A 23,044-nucleotide genomic window follows, 5' to 3' on the forward strand; every position below is an offset into this window, starting at 1 on the left:
TGACTCAGAGACCAGGAAGCTAGGCCTTATGTCTGTAATTGACTCAGAGACCAGGAAGCTAGGCCTTATGTCTGTAATTGACTCAGAGACCATAAAGCTAGGCCTTATGTCTGTTATTGACTCAGAGACCAGGAAGCTAGGCTATATGTCTGTTATTGACTCAGAGACCAGGAAGCTAGGCCTTATGTCTGTTATTGACTCAGAGACCAGGAAGCTAAGCCTTATGTCTGTTATTGACTCAGAGACCAGGAAGCTAGGCCTTATGTCTGTTATTGACTCAGAGACCAGGAAGCTAGGCCATATGCCTGTAATTGTCTCAGAGGAGTTACTGTTAGAGGATGCATAGCTTCTAATTAGTGACCAATATGAAAGGGGCCCATGTTGATAGGATTCAGAAGAAACCATATTACTCAAGAGTATTTAGTGGTGTTTACGTGGTATTTGTCTTAAGTTTAGGTTGATTTTTAAAGGTTTGGAAACAAAACTCAACTCAATTTCTCCCCTCTGTGTGCGTCTCGTTCTCCCTTTCCATACCTCCTTCCCAATGCTCCTTATCTACCCTATTTCCCTCATCTCTCCCCCTTGCTAAACCTTCTCTCGCCTTCCAATCCCTCCCTCCCTCACCTCCCTCCCCCTCCCTCCCTCCCTCCCCCCTCTCCCTCCCCTCTCTCCCTCCCTCTCCCTCTCCCCCCTCTCTCCCTCCCTCTCTCCCTCCCTCACCTCCCTCCCCCTCTCCCTCCCCCTCTCCCTCCTTCCCTCACCTCCCTCCCCTCTCCCTCCCCCTCTCCCTCCCTCCCTCTCCCTCCCTCCCCCTCTCCCTCCCTCTCCCTCCCTCCCCCTCTCCCTCCCTCTCTCCCCTCCCCCTCGCCTCCCTCCCTCACTCCCTCTCTCCCTCCCCTCTCCCTCCCTCCCTCTCCCTCCCTCCCCTCACCCCCTCTCCCTCCCTCCCTCTCCCTCCCTCCTCCTAACTTGTGATTCCCATCCGTAGGGTATTACTGCAGATAACTCTCACTGTGTTCTGGCATGACACACACACACACACACACACACACACAACCTCACACACATACACAGAGTCATTGACTCCAGGAGAGAGGGGGAGAGAAGGATATGGTTGAAGGAAAGAGAGAAAGCAATAAGGCGACAGAGAGAGAAAGAAACCCCACATTCTGGGGGTGGAATACATAGATGGTTAAAAATAGAGAGGTATAAACCTTACAGTACATTGAAATAGGTGAAATATTTAGAAAAGAGAGGGGATGGTGCAGTACGGCCACGCCCACTAGCGTTTCCTGTCCACCCATCTACATGTCTCTGGCCGAACGGCCACGCCCACTAGCGTTTTCTGACCACCCATCTACATGGCTCTGGCCGAACGGCCACGCCCACTAGCGTTTCCTGACCACCCATCCACGAGGCTCTGGCTGAACGGCCACGCCCACTAGTGTTTCCTGACCACCCATCTACATGGCTCTGGCCGAACGGCCACGCCCACTAGCGTTTCCTGACCACCCATTTACATGTCTCTGGCTGAACGGCCACGCCCACTAGCGTTTCCTGACCACCCATCTACATGTCTCTGGCCGAACGGCCACGCCCACTAGCGTTTCCTGTCCACCCATCTACATGGCTCTGGCCAAACGGCCACGCCCACTAGCGTTTCCTGTCCACCCATCTACATGGCTCTGGCCAAACGGCCACGCCCACTAGCGTTTCCTGTCCACCCATCTACATGTCTCTGGCCGAACGGCCATGCCCACTAGCGTTTCTTCTCCATCTGAGGCTGTATTTTCTTTCCTCCCTGTCGTCTTGTAGCCTAGTGGTTAGAGTGTTGGCCAAGTTCAAATCCCCCAGCTGACAAGGTCGTTCTGCCCCTGAACAGGCAGTTAACCCACTGTTCCTAGGCTGTCACCCTGTCCTGATCTAACGTAACCCTTCACCCTGTCTTGATCTAACTTAACCCTTCACCCTGTCCTGTTCTAACGTAACCCTTCACCCTGTCCAGTTCTAACCCTTCACCCTGTCCTGATCTAACGTAACCCTTCACCCTGTCCTGATCTAACGTAACCCTTCACCCTGTCCTGTTCTAACGTAACCCTTCACCCTGTCCTGATCTAACGTAACCCTTCACCCTGTCCTGTTCTAAACCTTCACCCTGTCCTGTTCTAACCCTTCACCCTGTCCTGTTCTAACGTAACCCTTCACCCTGTCCTGTTCTAACGTAACCCTTCACCCTGTCCTGTTCTAACGTAACCCTTCACCCTGTCCTGTTCTAACGTAACCCTTCACCCTGTCCTGATCTAACGTAACCCTTCACCCTGTCCTGATCTAACGTAACCCTTCACCCTGTCCTGATCTAACGTAACCCTTCACCCTGTCCTGATCTAACGTAACCCTTCACCCTGTCCTGTTCTTACGTAACCCTTCACCCTGTCCTGATCTAACGTAACCCTTCACCCTGTCCTGATCTAACGTAACCCTTCACCCTGTCCTGATCTAACCCTTCACCCTGTCCTGATCTAACGTAACCCTTCACCCTGTCCTGTACAATGGACCATGTCCATCATTATGTCCATCACCATGTCCATCACCATGTCCACCACCATGTCCATCATTATGCCCATCACCATGTCCATCACCATGTTCATCATTATGTCCATTATAATGTCCATCACCATGTTCATCATTATGTCCATTATAATGTCCATCACCATGTCCATCACCATGTCCATCACCATGTCCATTACCATGTCCATCACCATGTCCATCACCATGTCCATCATTATGTCCATCATTACAATGTCCATCACCATGTTCATCATTATGTCCATTATAATGTCCATCACCATGTCCATCACCATGTCCATTACCATGTCAATCACCATTTCCATCACCATGTCCATCACCATGTCCATGTCAATTACCATGTCCATCACCATGCCTATTACCATGTCCATCACCATGTCCATCACCATGCCTATTACCATGTCCATCACCATGTCCATCACCATGTCCATCATTATGCCCATTACCATGTCCATCACCATGTCCATCACCATGTCCATCACCATGTCCATCACCATGCCTATTACCATGTCCATCACCATGTCCATCACCATGTCCATCATTATGCCCATTACCATGTCCATCACCATGTCCATCATTATGCCCATTACCATGTCCATCACCATGTCCATCACCATGTCCATTACCATGTCCATCACCATGTCCATCACCTTGTCCATCAACATGTCCATCACCATGTCCATCACCATGTCCATCACCTTGTCCATCACCATGTCCATCACCATGTTCATCAATATGTCCATTACCATGTCCATCACCATGTCCAATACCATGTCCATTACTATGTCCATCACCATGTCCATCACCATGTCCAATACCATGTCCATTACCATGTCCATCACCATGTCCAATACCATGTCCATTACCATGTCCATCACCATGCCCATGTAAATTACCATGTCAATCACCGTGTCCATCACCATGTCCATCACCCTGTCCATCACCATGTCCATTACCATGTCCACCACCCTGTCCATCACCATGTCCATTACCCTGTCCATCACCCTGTCCATCACCCTGTCCATCACCATGTCCATCACCATGTCCATCACCATGTCCATCACCGTGTCCATCACCATGTCCATCACCTTGTCCATCACCATGTCCATTACCATGTCCATCACCATGTCCATCACCATGTTCATCAATATGACCATTACCATGTCCATCACCATGTCCAATACCATGTCCAATACCATGTCCATTACTATGTCCATCACCATGTCCATCACCATGTCCAATACCATGTCCATTACCATGTCCATTACCATGTCCATCACCATGTCCAATACCATGTCCATCACCATGCCCATGTAAATTACCATGTCAATCACCGTGTCCATCACCATGTCCATCACCCTGTCCATCACCATGTCCATTACCATGTCCATCACCCTGTCCATCACCATGTCCATTACCCTGTCCATCACCCTGTCCATCACCATGTCCATTACCCTGTCCATCACCCTGTCCATCACCATGTCCATTACCATGTCCATCACCGTGTCCATCACCGTGTCCATCACCGTGTCCAATACCATGTCCATCACCATGTCCATCACCATGTCCATCACCATGTCCATCACCGTGTCCATCACCTGTGTCATCACCATATCCATCATCATGTCCATCACCATGTCCATTACCATGTCAATCACCATGTCCATCACCATGTCCATTACCATGCCTATTACCATGTCCATCACCATGCCCGAGTCCATCACCATGTCCATCATCATGTCCATAATTATGTCCATCACCATATCCATCATCATGTCCATTACCATGTCCATCATCATGTCCATCACCATATCCATCACCATGTCCATTACCATGTCAATCACCATGTCCATCACCATGTCCATCACCATGTCAATCACCATGTCCATCACCATATCCATCACCATGTCCATTACCATGTCCATCACCATGTCCATCATCATGTCCATCATTATGTCCATCACCATATCCATCACCATGTCCATCACCATGTCCATCACCATCTCAATCACCATGTCCATTACAATGTCAATCACCATGTCCATCATCATGTCCATCACCATGTCCATGTCCATCACCATGTCCATTACTATGTCCATCACCATGTCCATCACCATGCCCATGTCAATTACCATGTCCATCACCATGTCCATCATCATGTCCATTACCATGTCCATCACCATGTCCATCATCATGTCCATCACCATGTCCATAACCATGTCCATCACCATGCCCATGTCAATTACCTAGTCCATCACCATGTCCATCACCATGCCTATTACCATGTCCATTACCATGTCCACCATGTCCATCACCATGTCCATCACCATGTCCATCACCATGTCCATCACCTTATCCATCATATCATGTCCATCATCATGTCCATTACCATGTCCATCACCATGTCCATCATCATGTCCATCACCATGTCCATCACCATGTCCATTACCATGTCAATCACCATGTCCATTACCATGTCCATTACCATGTCCATCACCATGTCAATCACCATGTCCATCACCATGTCCATTACCATGTCCATCACCATGTCCATTACCATGTCAATCACCATGTCCATCACCATGTCCATTACCATGTCCATCACCATGTCCATTACCATGTCAATCACCATGTCCATTACCATGTCCATTACCATGTCCATCACCATGTCCAATACCATGTCCATTACTATGTCCATCACCATGTCCATTACCATGTCCATCACCATGCCCATGTCAATTACCATGTCCATCACCATGTCCATCACCATGTCCATCACCATCTCAATCACCATGTCCATTACAATGTCAATCACCATGTCCATGTCCATCACCATGTCCAATACCATGTCCATTACTATGTCCATCACCATGTCCATCACCATGCCCATGTCAATTACCATGTCCATCACCATGTCCATCATCATGTCCATTACCATGTCCATCACCATGCCCATGTCAATTACCTAGTCCATCACCATGTCCATCACCATGCCTATTACCATGTCCATTACCATGTCCACCATGTCCATCACCATGTCCATCACCATGTCCATCACCATGTCCATCACCATGTCCATTACCATGTCAATCACCATGTCCATTACCATGTCCATTACCATGTCCATCACCATGTCAATCACCATGTCCATCACCATGTCCATTACCATGTCCATCACCATGTCCATTACCATGTCCATCACCATGTCCATCACCATGTCCATCACCATGTCCATCATCATGTCCATCAATTATGTCCATCACCATATCCATCATCATGTCTATTACCATGTCCATCATCATGTCCATCACCATGTCCATCACCATGTCCATTACCATGTCAATCACCATGTCCATTACCATGTCCATTACCATGTCCATCACCATGTCAATCACCATGTCCATCACCATGTCCATTACCATGTCCATCACCATGTCCATTACCATGTCAATCACCATGTCCATCACCATGTCCATTACCATGTCCATCACCATGTCCATTACCATGTCAATCACCATGTCCATTACCATGTCCATTACCATGTCCATCACCATGTCCAATACCATGTCCATTACTATGTCCATCACCATGTCCATTACCATGTCCATCACCATGCCCATGTCAATTACCATGTCCATCACCATGTCCATCACCATGTCCATCACCATCTCAATCACCATGTCCATTACAATGTCAATCACCATGTCCATCATCATGTCCATCACCATGTCCATGTCCATCACCATGTCCAATACCATGTCCATTACTATGTCCATCACCATGTCCATCACCATGCCCATGTCAATTACCATGTCCATCACCATGTCCATCATCATGTCCATTACCATGTCCATCACCATGCCCATGTCAATTACCTAGTCCATCACCATGTCCATCACCATGCCTATTACCATGTCCATTACCATGTCCACCATGTCCATCACCATGTCCATCACCATGTCCATCACCATGTCCATCACCTTATCCATCATATCATGTCCATCATCATGTCCATTACCATGTCCATCACCATGTCCATCATCATGTCCATCACCATGTCCATCACCATGTCCATTACCATGTCAATCACCATGTCCATTACCATGTCCATTACCATGTCCATCACCATGTCAATCACCATGTCCATCACCATGTCCATTACCATGTCCATCACCATGTCCATTACCATGTCAATCACCATGTCCATCACCATGTCCATTACCATGTCCATCACCATGTCCATCACCATGTCCATCATCATGTCCATCATTATGTCCATCACCATATCCATCATCATGTCCATTACCATGTCCATCATCATGTCCATCACCATGTCCATCACCATGTCCATTACCATGTCAATTACCATGTCCATTACCATGTCCATCACCATGCCCATCACCATGTCAATCACCATGTCCATCACCATATCCATCACCATGTCCATTACCATGTCCATCATCATGTCCATCATTATGTCCATCACCATATCCATCACCATGTCCATCACCATGTCCACCACCATGTCAATCACCATGTTCATTACCATGTCAATTACCATGTCCATCACCATGTCCATCACCATGTCCATCATTATGTCCATGGCCATGTCCATTCCTTTCACATGTGGAATAGCAGATCATCTAAAGAGCACCGTTTTCTTCATCTCTGTCTCTTCTCTTCCCTCACATATATCTCTCTTCTCTTCCCTCACATCTCTCTCTCTCTCTCTTCCCTCACATCTCTCTCGCTCTCTTCACTCACATCTCTCTCTCTTCTCTTCCCTCACATCTCTCTCTCTCTCTCTTCCCTCACATCTCTCTCTCTTCTCTTCCCTCACATATATCTCTCTTCTCTTCCCTCACATCTCTCTCTTCTCTTCCCTCACATCTCTCTCTCTTCCCTTCCCTCACAGCGCTCTCTCTTCTCTTCCCTCACATCTCTCTCTCTCTCTTCTCTTCCCTCACATCTCTCTCTCTCTTCTCTTCCCTCACATCTCTCTCTCTCTTCTCTTCCCTCACATATATCTCTCTTCTCTTCCCTCACATCTCTCTCTCTTCTCTTCCTTCTCTTCTCTCTCTTTCTCTCTTCTTCTCTCACATCTCTCTCTCTTCTCTTCCCTCACATCTCTCTCTCTCTCTTCCCTCACATCTCTCTCTTCCCTTCCCTCACATCTCTCTCTTCTCTCTTCTCTTCCCTCACATCTCTCTCTCTCTCTCTCCTCACATCTCTCTCTCTCTTCTCTTCCCTCATCTCTCTCTCTCTTCTCTTCCCTCACATATCTCTCTCTTCTCTTTCCTCACATCTCTCTCTCTTCCCTTCCCTCACAGCGCTCTCTCTTCTCTTCCCTCACATCTCTCTCTCTCTCTTCTCTTCCCTCACATCTCTCTCTCTCTTCTCTTCCCTCACATCTCTCTCTCTCTTCTCTTCCCTCACATATATCTCTCTTCTCTTCCCTCACATCTCTCTCTCTCTCTTCCCTCACATATCTCTCTCTTCTCTTCCCTCACATCTCTGTCTCTCTTCTCTTCCCTCACATCTCTCTCTTCTCTTCCCTCACATATCTCTCTTCTCTTCCCTCATATCTCTCTCTCTTCCCTCACATCTTTCTCTCTTCTCTTCCCTCACATATATCTCTCTTCTCTTCCCTCACATCTTTCTCTCTTCTCTTCCCTCATATATCTCTCTCTTCCCTCACATCTCTCTCTCTTCCCTCACATTTCTCTCTCTTCTCTTCCCTCACATATCTCTCTCTCTTCCCTCACATCTCTCTCTTCTCTTCCCTCATATCTCTCTCTCTCTTCTCTTCCCTCACATCTCTTTCTCTTCCCTCACATCTCTCTCTCTTCCCGCACATTTCTCTCTCTTCCCTCACATCTCTCTCTCTTCCCGCACATCTCTCTCTCTTCCCTCATATCTCTCTCTCTTCCCTCACATCTCTCTCTATTCCCTCACATCTCTCTCTTTTCCCTCACATCTCTCTCTCTTCCCTCATATCTCTGTCTCTCTTCTCTTCCCTCACATCTCTCTCTCTTCTCTTCCCGCACATCTCTCTCTCTTCCCTCATATCTCTGTCTCTCTTCTCTTCCCTCATATCTCTGTCTCTCTTCTCTTCCCTCATATCTCTGTCTCTCTTCTCTTCCCTCACATCTCTCTCTCTTCCCTCATATCTCTGTCTCTCTTCTCTTCCCTCACATCTCTCTCTCTTCCCTCACATATCTCTCTCTTCTCTTCCCTCATATCTCTCTCTCTTCCCTCACATCTCTCTCTCTTCCCTCACATTTCTCTCTCTTCTCTTCCCTCACATCTCTCTCTTCTCTTCCCTCATATCTCTCTCTTCTCTTCCCTCATATCTCTCTCTCTCTTCTCTTCCCTCACATCTCTCTCTCTCTTCCCTCACATTTCTCTCTCTTCTCTTCCCTCATATCTCTCTCTCTTCCCTCACATCTCTCTCTCTTCCCTCACATCTCTCTCTCTTCCCTCACATCTCTCTCTATTCCCTCACATCTCTCTCTCTTCCCTCACATCTCTCTCTCTTCCCTCATATCTCTGTCTGTCTTCTCTTCCCTCACATCTCTCTCTCTTCTCTTCCCTCACATATCTCTCTCTTCTCTTCCCTCACATCTCTCTCTCTTCCCTCATATCTCTGTCTCTCTTCTCTTCCCTCACATCTCTGTCTCTCTTCTCTTCCCTCACATCTCTCTCTCTTCTCTTCCCGCACATCTCTCTCTCTTCCCTCATATCTCTGTCTCTCTTCTCTTCCCTCACATCTCTGTCTCTCTTCTCTTCCCTCACATCTCTCTCTCTTCCCTCATATCTCTGTCTCTCTTCTCTTCCCTCACATCTCTCTCTCTTCTCTTCCCGCACATCTCTCTCTCTTCCCTCATATCTCTGTCTCTCTTCTCTTCCCTCATATCTCTGTCCTCTTCTCTTCCCTCACATCTCTCTCTCTTCTCTTCCCTCATGTACCTCTTTTTCTTCTCACCCTTTTCATTTCCCGCTTTCTTTATATACTGTATCTCTCTCATCCCCCATCTATCTTCTTCTCTACTACACTTTTCCATCTCTCTCCATTTCTCTCTCTTTCTCTCCATCTCCCTCCCTCTCTCTCTCTCTCTCTTTCTCTCTGTCTTCCTCCTCGCTCTCTCTCTCCCTCCCTCCCTCTCTCCCTCCCCTCTCTCCCCCTCTCTCTGGATTCCAACACAATCTGTTCCTGACACAAACAGACAAACAGCTGATCGCTGGTTCTCTCTCCCCCCCTCTCTCTCTCTCTTTCTCTCTCTCTTTCTCTCTCTCTTTCTCCAAATCTGTGTGTGTGTGTGTAATATAATGTAATGTATGCTTGTCTGTGGAGGATTGCATTTCTGTGCCTTCCACCCCCTGACATACACTGTGGTCCCATGACAAAGCTGCCCTTTCACATACACACACACACACACACACACACACAAAAAGACTGGGCCTGACACAGTGATGACAATATTATGTCCCGTGATGCCAATCCTCTTCATCATCCTCATCATCACCACCACACAAAACACCTCCGCAGAGAATCGAGCTACACAAGGTACAGGAACAGAGAGACATCTGCAGTTTCATTTCCAATATTACAGGTAGTTATTACTAGTTACTAATGGAAATCAGAGTTCTCCTTCTCCTCCTCTCCTCTCATACCTCACCTGGCACACAACATACAGCGCTCCAGCTATCAATATTTAACCCTGATGGTGTTTCTGCACGCTCAGCCCATTCTCTGAAACAAATGTGAGAAATTACTCATTTGCAGTAGGGATTTGGCATGCCACTCATTCTACAGCCAGACTGTGGAGACTTTATGTCATGGGGGGGTCCAAGGTACCTCTCTGCTCTCTTCTTATTCTCTCTTCAGAATGAGTCTTGCATGAAAAATGGTGCCTTAATGTAAAATAACCCATAGGTGAGACGACCAGGAGCAGGGCTTGAATCACGTACCACGTACTCCACAGGCTGCCACATCGGGCAGTCATGTGTCTGATGGATTACACTGGTCAATGTTAATCAGCAAATAGATATTGGTTGTGCTTTCCATTGAATACCCATGTGACATCAGCACTACAATTGAATTCGGTGCTATTAGTTCAAAAATGTGCATTAATCATGTGATCTTTAAAAGGTGATTGGAAGTGGATGTCTTGGATATGTGGGCTGAATATATTTACGTTGTCTAAACAGCTGTAGAGTGTATGTTTGTGTGGATAAACGATTGGAATGTGCGTGATGGTCACGTTGACATGTTGTTGTGGTGATATGTTGTTGTTGTTGTTAACAAAGCTGAGGGTAACAAACAAAACCTCGTGAGATGTCACGGTAGTCAAGTCGTTCGATCTATTCGGCAAAGTGGCAAGACATTTAACGACTAGTTCGAAAATAAATGCGCGCGACTAAAACTTACTTTGACACTTTTCTACACAACACTTTAAACTGGTTTCATGGTTAAAATGGTTAGTATTATCGAGTTAAACTTTCCAACATTAACAATTATCGCCATTCAGTAGCTCAAGCCTGTCCAATTGCGGAATATGATGAGGGAGAGAGTGTGTTGTGTTGGTTGTCACTATTTACCACAAACACAAAGTCAAAATGGTCTATTTCTTAATTAAAAAAATGTATGAAAACAAAAAATAGCTTTTGGTCTTAATTTAAGGTTAGGAATAACGTTAGCAGTGTGGTTAGGGTTAATGTCAGGGTTAGGTTTAAAATCCGATTTTATGAAGATAAATTAAAGAAATAAGTCTGGGTTTAGCCATAATTATGACTTTGTGGCTGTGGTAACTAGTGAAGACCAGAATGTTGGGGGGGGTCTTCTGAAAAGAGCGGAGAAAACTCCTAAACTGCTGTTGATTGGATATCTAGTCGTGTGACCACGCCTGTGGGTGGTACCTTGGTCCGTCTTCAAGCTCTGCGTTCAACCAGAGTCGAATCTAGTGGGTATATTACTACTGGAGTGAGAGGTTCAACTCCGGAGAAAACGCCAAGGAAATTAGCAAGGACCACCCCCCCCCACAAAAAAAAATCTAATTTTGTCATTGGATCCATACTACTGCCCGGGAGCTGGATTAAATTGAGACAAACATTTAGTTGTTGGTTTAACTCTCTTTGAAAAACACCGAATAACGATGGGTTCCCAAGCGTCCAAGGGAGGGGTAGCTGTGGAGGCGAATGCTGCGGATGCCGCCACCGTCAAACCGAATGGACAGGTATGTAACCGCTCTCTCATCCCCGGACCACCACGGTTCACCCTTCACCGAACTCACTCAAAGTATCTTTAAAAAAATACAAGGATGTTGTGTTTTTATTATTAAGTTGCAATTCATTTGAAGGTGAGGTTTGTCTGTTTAGATATAGTTGGTTGACTTGCCTAACTAACATGGTGTCCAGTGATGAACAACTACGGACACTTCATCCAGACGCGGGAGGATCAAATCCAAAAACGTGTATTGCTGCTAATGCCACGATCTGCTGTTTGAAAATAGACATATATATATATATATTTTTAAACACAACAAGTTAGATAGCTAATGAGGTATTTATGTTTTGGAACGAGAACAGGGACCACCGGTGTATTAGCTTGCTAATCCAGGTTTCAGATAGCCGTAATAGCTAACTCGTGTGCGTCCCCTTCCCAAACCCGTGTATCTGATACAGTTTCATATCAACATGCCATGAGGAGCAGGGGGTTTGGAAAGGCAAAAAGGGTGCACGTAGGCAAGCTACCCCTCATGCATAAAATATGAGAGCCAATTGGTGAATTATGGATTGAAACGGAGGGTTTCAGCAGTTGTCAGTTTAATTTATGCAGCCCCCCCTCGGAACCGGCGAGTCTAGACATTGTCTCGATCAGTGACTTGTAAACGTTATTTTATAGATAAACATACACAATCGACAATAAAAATCGCTTTTTCACCTCACAAAATTACAGTACAATCAGTATTTTGTCAATGGATCATCGGGTTCATTGGCAGTATTACTACAATTTTTCATTTTTTTTTCTCTTTTCATTTTCATCGATTGGTTCAAGTCTTTGTTGAGAGAGATGCCTCGGTCTGTGTGGTGTCTAGTGGCAGAGCTGTGGACCACATGTTAGGTCTGCGTGTCACTGTCGCCGCCTGTCGTTCTCTGGTTGCACTACAAGGCGTCGCCTTTTGAGCGTCATCCTGGTTTATGGATGAGCACGGACGTTTCGAAACATCGTTATAAATCTAAATGTTCTGATGGTTGTTTTTATTTGTTGTTGTTTACAGTGTAAACTTCTTATGTAAATTGCATTTTCTTTATTGGTTGAATTGTATATATATATATATTTTTTTTTAGAACCATATGTCTTATTTGGTTCCTTAATTATTTCCCTCTTCTAGGAGAACGGCCATGTCAAGTCCAATGGGGATGCCACAGACACGGCCGCTCCAAATGGTTCTGCCGACGCCAAGGAGCCTGAAGCAGGTGCTGGAGGGGACGCCATCGAGCCAGCGCCCGATGGTGAGGCCGCCAAACCAGAAGATGAGGCCGCTGCCAAGGATATCTCCAAGAAGAAGAAACATTTCTTCCTGAAGAAATCTTTCAACTTCAAAGGCCTGAAACTGAAGAAGACCAAGAAGGAGGAGGTGAAGGAGGAAGAGGAGGCGGCCGCTTCCGCTGAGGAGAAACCTGCAGAGAACGGAGCCGCTGTGGCTGCAGAGGAGGAGGAGGAGGTTGTGGCGGCTGCTGCAGATGCCCCTAAGGCCGAGGAGGCGCAGGCTAAAGCAGAGGAGGCACCTAAGGAGGAGGAGGAGGTAAAGGAGGCGGCTGCACCTGCCCCAGAGCCCACCAAACCAACAGAGGAGACCAGCTCGACCCCGGCAGTAGCCCCCTCCCAACAGAATGCAGAGTGATTGTATCTTTACCGACAACAAAGGACTGTGTGAACTGTTTTTCAAGAGAGAGAGAGAGAGAAAATAGTTATAAATATATATTTATATATATATGTCTATATGTATACATATGTATGGATATATGTATATGTAAATATATACACATTTATGTGAGACTCCATTGTGTCACTTTTGTCATGGTAACAAGATGACAAGACTAGATTCACTAGTTCACTTCCCTGGTTACGGCGAGACAGGGTCAAACCTGGTGGTATTATGTGCTGGTTGCTATGGGAACAATGGGATTTATTGGACCGCAAAGTGGAACACAGTTATGGATGGGAGTCGAGTTGACCCGCCTTTTCCCTAAAACACCCGACCCAAAAAATAAGATGCGTCCGCGTGTAGGAATGAACTGGACAGGACACCAACCCAACCACCACATGAAATTACTATTCATCCATTTTTAGAAAAAAAACAACAAGAAGAAGAAATCAGAAATTGAAAAAAAAGAAAAAAGAGAGACTTGCCAACTTTCTACATTCCTATATTTTCACCCCAAATATTTGAAGTATTTTGTGGTGTACCTTTTAGAGAACCATTTTAAAGATTCAGAGAAGCTGTGTTTTGCAACTTTAGATTTTTATCATAGTGGGGGTAAAAATAAAAATAAATAAAAAACACGCTTGAGTTTGATATGTTCAGTGTTGCAGTTTTAAAAGGAAGCAAGAGGAGTTGTTCATCTGTCTGGTGTGTGTAATGTCTCTGTAAATACATTGGGACTCATACTGTTCTTTATTTTGCTAATGTTGACAGATGTTATGGTTTTATTGTAAAGTTGACAATGGTAAATAAATGTTGGTTACCAATACCTTTTTTGTTGCGGAGATGGTTTATTTTTTAGGTGGGAACGATCACTAGTAATACAATGAGCTGGCTGAGGAAAACAACTGTTTTATAGTGGTACAGAAACATTCCTCTAGTTACAAGGTGCTTTCCAATTCTAACAAATCAATACGTTTAGGAATGTGATTCTTATAAGACTAATATAATAATAATAATCTTACATTGGTATGTTTCAGACTTGTCATAGTCTACAATCCAAATACTATTATCCAGCAGAGAGAGAACCTCACATTCTTGAAAAACCTGACCAATTACATGTGTCATCAATCACACATAGCAGTAAACCACTGGTGTGTGTCCCCCTACAACAACCATATTTTTATTTTATTTATTTCACCTTTATTTAACCAGGTAAGCAAGTTGAGAACAAGTTCTCATTTACAATTGCGACCTGGCCAAGATAAAGCAAAGCAGTTCGACACATACAACGACACAGAGTTACACATGGAGTAAAACAAACATACAGTCAATAATACAGTAAAAAAAAAAAAACAAGTCTATATACAATGTGAGCAAATTAGGTGAGAAGGGAGGTAAAGGCAAAAAAGGACATGGTGGCAAAGTAAATACAATATAGCAAGTAAAACACTGGAATGGTAGTATTGCAATGGAAGAATGTGCAAAGTAGAAATAAAAATAATGGGGTGCAAAGGAGCAAAATAAATAAATAAATTAAATACAGTTGGGAAAGAGGTAGTTGTTTGGGCTAAATTATAGGTGGGCTATGTACAGGTGCAGTAATCTGTAAGATGCTCTGACAGTTGGTGCTTAAAGCTAGTGAGGGAGATAAGTGTTTCCAATTTAAGAGATTTTTGTAGTTCGTTCACACACAGATATTCACAAATGTGACAACGAGTGGACAATACCTCATTTGTCATCATTTTGGACCACGGCTACTAAGTATCGGTAAGCGCTGACGGAGTGGAGAGAATACCCCACGGTTCCACCTGTGATGCTATATTCTAGGACTGTGGCAGAATCTCAATTGAGTTTCCGTGTCTCATTGCCATCATCGGGTGAGTTAAGAGGTGCCTACCATCTGACCTCCAATAGGTTTTGAGGATGCGAGGAGTCAATGAAACAATAGAGATTGTACCATGATCTCTCCACCCCAAAGTGCACTGTTCCCTTCACTGAGTTGAAAGGAAATTATTGGTATAAGAAACAGGGTTGAAAACTCTCACTAGCCCCTCCGTCAATCCAATATTTTTACATTTCTAAGAACAAACTCACACTTCCGGAGATGTATTTTCATTTGATTTTATCTTTATTTAACTTGGCAAGTCAGTTAAGAACAAATTCTTATTTTTAAATGACGGCCTAGGAACAGTGGGTTAACTGCCTTGTTCAGGGGCTGAACAACAGATTTGTACCTTGTCAGCTCGGGGGTTTGAACTTGCAACCTTCCGGTTACTCTAACCACTAGGCTACCCTGCCTAGAATTGGAAGACAGCCAATGACCGACCGACCTTTGGTTGCAACCCAACATTATCCCCGTGACCTCTGTAGCCCCTGTAGTGACAACACCTCTCAAGAAGTCATAACTAAGGGCTTATATACTGTACTTCCTCAAATCTTTAACATTTAACCCATTTAAGAAATAACTTCTCAACATTGTTTATTTTTTACCTAAAATAAAGTTCATTCAATTCAAATTGAGCTATAAATCGTTGATCCTGATCAGGGTTGGTTGTAAGAGTGAGAGCATGCATCCCAAATGGTACTCCCTACGTAGGGCACTACTTTGGACAGAGTCCTATGGGCAATAGGGCGCCATTTGAGACCCACTGACCTAGTTCACATGCTGACATGATGAGTTCAGAGCAGAGTTCATTTTAGTCCTCACAGCCTTCAAACAACGATTCATTATTCAAACACGGATGTTGCCTCATATTTTGGTGTGCTTCAGGCATTTGTTGAACTCACAACGCATGTTAATATAATCACTGAACGCACAATATGTGAATGAGGTCGTTAGGTAGCTTACAACTGTGAATGAGGTCGTTAGGTAGCTTACTACTGTGAATGAGGTCATTAGGTAGCTTACAACTGTGATTGAGGTCGTTAGGTAGCTTACTACTGTGATTGAGGTCGTTAGGTAGCTTACTACTGTGATTGAGGTCGTTAGGTAACTTACAACTGTGAATGAGGTCGTTAGGTAGCTTACAACTGTGAATGAGGTCGTTAGGTAGCTTACTACTGTGAATGAGGTCATTAGGTAGCTTACTACTGTGATTGAGGTCGTTAGGTAGCTTACAACTGTGAATGAGGTCGTTAGGTAGCTTACAACTGTGAATGAGGTCATTAGGTAGCTTACTACTGTGAATGAGGTCGTTAGGTAGCTTACAACTGTGAATGAGGTCATTAGGTAGCTTACTACTGTGAATGAGGTCATTAGGTAGCTTACAACTGTGATTGAGGTCGTTAGGTAGCTTACTACTGTGATTGAGGTCGTTAGGTAGCTTACTACTGTGATTGAGGTCGTTAGGTAACTTACAACTGTGAATGAGGTCGTTAGGTAGCTTACAACTGTGAATGAGGTCGTTAGGTAGCTTACAACTGTGAATGAGGTCATTAGGTAGCTTACAACTGTGAATGAGGTCGTTAGGTAGCTTACAACTGTGAATGAGGTCGTTAGGTAGCTTACTACTGTGAATGAGGTCATTAGGTAGCTTACTACTGTGATTGAGGTCGTTAGGTAGCTTACAACTGTGAATGAGGTCGTTAGGTAGCTTACAACTGTGAATGAGGTCATTAGGTAGCTTACTACTGTGAATGAGGTCGTTAGGTAGCTTACAACTGTGAATGAGGTCATTAGGTAGCTTACAACTGTGAATGAGGTCATTAGGTAGCTTACAACTGTGAATGAGGTCGTTAGGTAGCTTACTACTGTGAATGAGGTCATTAGGTAGCTTACTACTGTGATTGAGGTCGTTGGGTAGCATACTACTGTCATTGAGGTCATTAGGTAGCATACTACTGTCATTGAGGTCATTAGGTAGCATACTACTGTGATTGAGGTCGTTGGGTACACTATATATAAAAATGTATGTGAACAACCCTTCAAATTTGTGGATTTGTATATTTCAGCCACACCCTTTGCTGACCAGTGTATGAATTGTTTCTTCCATGAGCTTCAAACACGGGGTAGATTTTCTCTCCTTCGGTGACTTTGTGTCGTAAGCGCCCCTCAACATCTACATATACCCAACACCACGAGAGTCAAAGGTGTTGGGTATATAAACCATTAACCCTCCTCCTTTGTCCTTTGTGCTGACTCTCTGGTCTCTACTATAGTCCTGTGTGTACTACTATATTCCAGTGTGTATTACTATAGTCCAGTGTGTACTACTATATTCCAGTGAGTACTACTATATTCCAGTGTGTACTACTATATTCCAGTGTGTACTACTATATTCCAGTGTGTGCTACTATAGTCCAGTGTGTACTACTATAGTCATTTACATTACATTTAAGTCATTTAGCAGACGCTCTTATCCAGAGCGACTTACAAATTGGTGCATTCACCTTATGACCTCCAGTGGAACAGTAGTGCATCTAAATCTTTTCAGGGGGAGGGGGGGTGAGAGGGATTACTTTATCCTATCCTAGGTATTCCTTAAAGAGGTGGGGTTTCAGGTGTCTCCGGAAGGTGGTGATTGACTCCGCTGTCCTGGCGTCGTGAGGGAGTTTGTTCCACCATTGGGGGGCCAGAGCAGCGAACAGTTTTGACTGGGCTGAGCGGGAACTGTACTTCCTCAGTGGTAGGGAGGCGAGCAGGCCAGAGGTGGATGAACGCAGTGCCCTTGTTTGGGTGTAGGGCCTGATCAGAGCCTGGAGGTACTGAGGTGCCGTTCCCCTCACAGCTCCGTAGGCAAGCACCATGGTCTTGTAGCGGATGCGAGCTTCAACTGGAAGCCAGTGGAGGGAGCGGAGGAGCGGGGTGACGTGAGAGAACTTGGGAAGGTTGAACACCAGACGGGCTGCGGCGTTCTGGATGAGTTGTAGGGTTTAATGGCACAGGCAGGGAGCCCAGCCAACAGCGAGTTGCAGTAATCCAGACGGGAGATGACAAGTGCCTGGATTAGGACCTGCGCCGCTTCCTGTGTGAGGCAGGGTCGTACTCTGCGGATGTTGTAGAGCATGAACCTACAGGAACGGGCCACCGCCTTGATGTTAGTTGAGAACGACAGGGTGTTGTCCAGGATCACGCCAAGGTTCTTAGCGCTCTGGGAGGAGGACACAATGGAGTTGTCAACCGTGATGGCGAGATCATGGAACGGGCAGTCCTTCCCCGGGAGGAAGAGCAGCTCCGTCTTGCCGAGGTTCAGCTTGAGGTGGTGATCCGTCATCCACACGGATATGTCTGCCAGACATGCAGAGATGCGATTCGCCACCTGGTCATCAGAAGGGGAAAGGAGAAGATTAATTGTGTGTCGTCTGCATAGCAATGATAGGAGAGACCATGTGAGGTTATGACAGAGCCAAGTGACTTGGTGTATAGCGAGAATAGGAGAGGGCCTAGAACAGAGCCCTGGGGGACACCAGTGGTGAGAGCACGTGGTGTGGAGACGGATTCTCGCCACGCCACCTGGTAGGAGCGACCTGTCAGGTAGGACGCAATCCAAGCGTGGGCCGCGCCGGAGATGCCCAACTCGGAGAGGGTGGAGAGGAGGATCTGATGGTTCACAGTATCGAAGGCAGCCGATAGGTCTAGAAGGATGAGAGCAGAGGAGAGAGAGTTAGCTTTAGCAGTGCGGAGCGCCTCCGTGATACAGAGAAGAGCAGTCTCAGTTGAATGACTAGTCTTGAAACCTGACTGATTTGGATCAAGAAGGTCATTCTGAGAGAGATAGCGGGAGAGCTGGCCAAGGACGGCACGTTCAAGAGTTTTGGAGAGAAAAGAAAGAAGGGATACTGGTCTGTAGTTGTTGACATCGGAGGGATCGAGTGTAGGTTTTTTCAGAAGGGGTGCAACTCTCGCTCTCTTGAAGACGGAAGGGACGTAGCCAGCGGTCAGGGATGAGTTGATGAGCGAGGTGAGGTAAGGGAGGAGGTCTCCGGAAATGGTCTGGAGAAGAGAGGAGGGGATAGGGTCAAGCGGGCAGGTTGTAGGGCGGCCGGCCGTCACAAGACGCGAGATTTCATCTGGAGAGAGGGGGAGAAAGAGGTCAGAGCACAGGGTAGGGCAGTGTGAGCAGAACCAGCGGTGTCGTTTGACTTAGCAAACGAGGATCGGATGTCGTCGACCTTCTTTTCAAAATGGTTGACGAAGTCATCTGCAGAGAGGGAGGAGGGGGGAGGGGGAGGAGGATTCAGGAGGGAGGAGAAGGTTGCAAAGAGCTTCCTAGGGTTAGAGGCAGATGCTTGGAATTTAGAGTGGTAGAAAGTGGCTTTAGCAGCAGAGAGAGAAGAGGAAAATGTAGAGAGGAGGGAGTGAAAGGATGTCAGGTCCGCAGGGAGGCGAGTTTTCCTCCATTTCCGCCGGCTGCCCGGAGCCCTGTTCTGTGAGCTCGCAATGAGTCGTCGAGCCACGGAGCGGGAGGGGAGGACCGAGCCGGCCTGGAGGATAGGGGACATAGAGAGTCAAAGGATGCAGAAAGGGAGGAGAGGAGGGTTGAGGAGGCAGAATCAGGAGATAGGTTGGAGAAGGTTTGAGCAGAGGGAAGAGATGATAGGATGGAAGAGGAGAGAGTAGCGGGGGAGAGAGAGCGAAGGTTGGGACGGCGCGATACCATCCGAGTAGGGGCAGTGTGGGAAGTGTTGGATGAGAGCGAGAGGGAAAAGGATACAAGGTAGTGGTCGGAGACTTGGAGGAGTTGCAACGAGGTTAGTGGAAGAACAGCATCTAGTAAAGATGAGGTCGAGCGTATTTCCTGCCTTGTGAGTAGGGGGAAGGTGAGAGGGTGAGGTCAAAAGAGGAGAGGAGTGGAAAGAAGGAGGCAGAGAGGAATGAGTCAAAGGTAGGCGTGGGGAGGTTAAAGTCGCCCAGAACTGTGAGAGGTGAGCCGTCCTCAGGAAAGGAGCTTATCAAGGCATCAAGCTCATTGATGAACTCTCCGAGGGAACCTGGAGGGCGATAAATGATAAGGATGTTAAGCTTGAAAGGGCTGGTAACTGTGACAGCATGGAATTCAAAGGAGGCGATAGACAGATGGGTAAGGGGAGAAAGAGAGAATGACCACTTGGGAGAGATGAGGATCCCGGTGCCACCACCCCGCTGACCAGAAGCTCTCGGGGTGTGCGAGAACACGTGGGCAGACGAAGAGAGAGCAGTAGGAGTAGCAGTGTTGTCTGTGGTGATCCATGTTTCCGTCAGTGCCAAGAAGTCGAGGGACTGGAGGGAGACATAGGCGGAGATGAACTCTGCCTTGTTGGCCGCAGATCGGCAGTTCCAGAGGCTACCGGAGACCTGGAACTCCACGTGGTCGTGCGTGCTGGGACCACCAGATTAGGGTGGCCGCGGCCACGCGGTGTGAGCGTTTGTATGGTCTGTGCAGAGAGGAGAGAACAGGGATAGACAGACACATAGTTGACAGGCTACACAAGAGGCTACGCTAATGCAAAGGAGATTGGAATGACAAGTGGACTACACGTCACGAGTGTTCAGAGAGTTAAGCTTACGTAGCAAGAATCTTATTGACTAAAATGATTAAAATGATACAGTACTGCTGAAGTAGGCTAGCTGGCAGAGGCTGCGTTGTTGACTAAGTAGGCTAGTTGGCATTGGCTGGGTTGTTGACACTACACTAATCAAGTCGTTCCGTTGAGTGTAATAGTTTCTACTGTGCTGCTATTCGGGGCTAGCTGGCTAGCTAGCAGTGTTGATTACGTTACGTTGCGTTAAAAGAACGACAATAGCTGGCTGGCTAACCTAGGAAATCGCTCTAAACTACACAATTATATTTGATACAAAGACGGCTATGTAGCTAGCTATGTAGCTAGCTACGATCAAACAAATCAAGCCGTTGTACTGTAATGAAATGAAATGAAAAATGTGATACTACCTGTGGAGCGAAGCGAAATGCGACCGGATTGTTGAGTGCAGAAGTTCTGTTCGGTAGACGTTGGCTAGCTGTTGGCTAGCTAGCAGAGTCTCCTATGTTAAGGACGACATAAAACTACACACTCTAAACTACACAATTATCTTGGGTACGAAGACAGCAAAGACAACTATGTAGCTAGCTAACACTACACTAATCAAGTCGTTCAGTTGAGTGTAATAGTTGTGCTGCTAATCGGTAGACGGTGGACTAGCTAACGGTGGACGTTAGCTAGCTGGCTAGCTGCAGGGCAGTGTAGACTGCGTTAGGACGACGAAATACGATAATTACGCAATTATCTATGATACAAAGACGGCTGTGTAGCTAGCTAAGAAGAAATTGCTAAGATTAGACAAATCAAACCGTTGTACTATAATGAAATGTAATGAAATGTAATACTACCTGCGGACCGAGTGCAGATGCGACCGCTCGCTCCAACCCGGAAGTGCTCAAGTCCAGTGTGTACTACTATATTCCAGTGTGTACTACTATAGTCCAGTGTCTACTACTATAGCCCAGTGTGTACTACTATAGCCCAGTGTGTACTACTATATTCCAGTGAGTACTACTATAGCCCAGTGTGTACTACTATATTCCAGTGTGTACTACTATAGTCCAGTGTGTACTACTATATTCCAGTGTGTACTACTATATTCCAGTGTGTACTACTATAGTCCAGTGTGTACTACTATAGCCCAGTGAGTACTACTATATTCCAGTGTCTACTACTATATTCCAGTGTGTACTACTATATTCCAGTGAGTACTACTATATTCCAGTGTGTACTACTTTATTCCAGTGTCTACTACTATGTTCCAGTGTGTACTACTATAGCCCAGTGTGTACTACTATAGCCCAGTGTGTACTACTATAGTCCAGTGTGTACTACTATAGTCCAGTGTGTACTACTATAGTCCAGTGTGTATTACTATAGTCCAGTGTGTACTACTATAGTCCAGTGTGTATTACTATAGTCCAGTGTGTACTACTATAGTCCAGTGTGTACTACTATAGTCCAGTGTGTACTACTATAGTCCAGTGTGTATTACTATAGTCCAGTGTGTACTACTATAGTCCAGTGTGTATTACTATAGTCCAGTGTGTATTACTATAGTCCAGTGTGTATTACTATAGTCCAGTGTGTATTACTATAGTCCAGTGTGTACTACTATAGTCCAGTGTGTATTACTATAGTCCAGTGTGTATTACTATAGTCCAGTGTGTATTACTATAGTCCAGTGTGTATTACTATAGTCCAGTGTGTATTACTATAGTCCAGTGTGTACTACTATATTCCAGTGTGTACTACTATAGTCCAGTGTGTATTACTATAGTCCAGTGTGTACTACTATAGTCCAGTGTGTACTACTATAGTCCAGTGTGTAGGTTGAACCAGGCCCCGTCTGTTAGGTTGAACCAGGCCCGGTCTGGTAGGTTGAACCAGGCCCGGTCTGGTAGGTTGAACCAGGCCCGGTCTGCAGCTCCACCCACCTCCAGACAGAAAGCTGGCTCTGATTGGCTGATTCAGCCCCAGAGCTGTGAACCTATCTGTCTCTATTATGCGGGCCTTTGACAGAGACACTAGCGAGCACAAATAAGTATTCAGACCCTTTACTCAGTACT

At 45.9% G+C, this 23,044-nt stretch overlaps 1 protein-coding gene across 1 annotated transcript; it reads left to right on the forward strand.

Moving 5' to 3' along the window:
- The first annotated feature begins 11,535 nt into the window (after window positions 1-11,535).
- On the forward strand, window positions 11,536-14,343 carry LOC115121699 (MARCKS-related protein 1-B-like). The gene is made up of 2 exons (XM_029650827.2): window positions 11,536-11,822; window positions 12,981-14,343. The coding sequence occupies exons 1-2, from the start codon at window positions 11,742-11,744 to the stop codon at window positions 13,491-13,493; spliced, it is 594 nt and encodes a 197-aa protein (XP_029506687.2). The 5' UTR covers window positions 11,536-11,741; the 3' UTR covers window positions 13,494-14,343.
- The last annotated feature ends 8,701 nt before the right edge of the window (window positions 14,344-23,044 follow it).

This window comes from Oncorhynchus nerka, linkage group LG4, assembly GCF_034236695.1.
Source record: "Oncorhynchus nerka isolate Pitt River linkage group LG4, Oner_Uvic_2.0, whole genome shotgun sequence".
NCBI lineage: Eukaryota > Metazoa > Chordata > Actinopteri > Salmoniformes > Salmonidae > Oncorhynchus > Oncorhynchus nerka.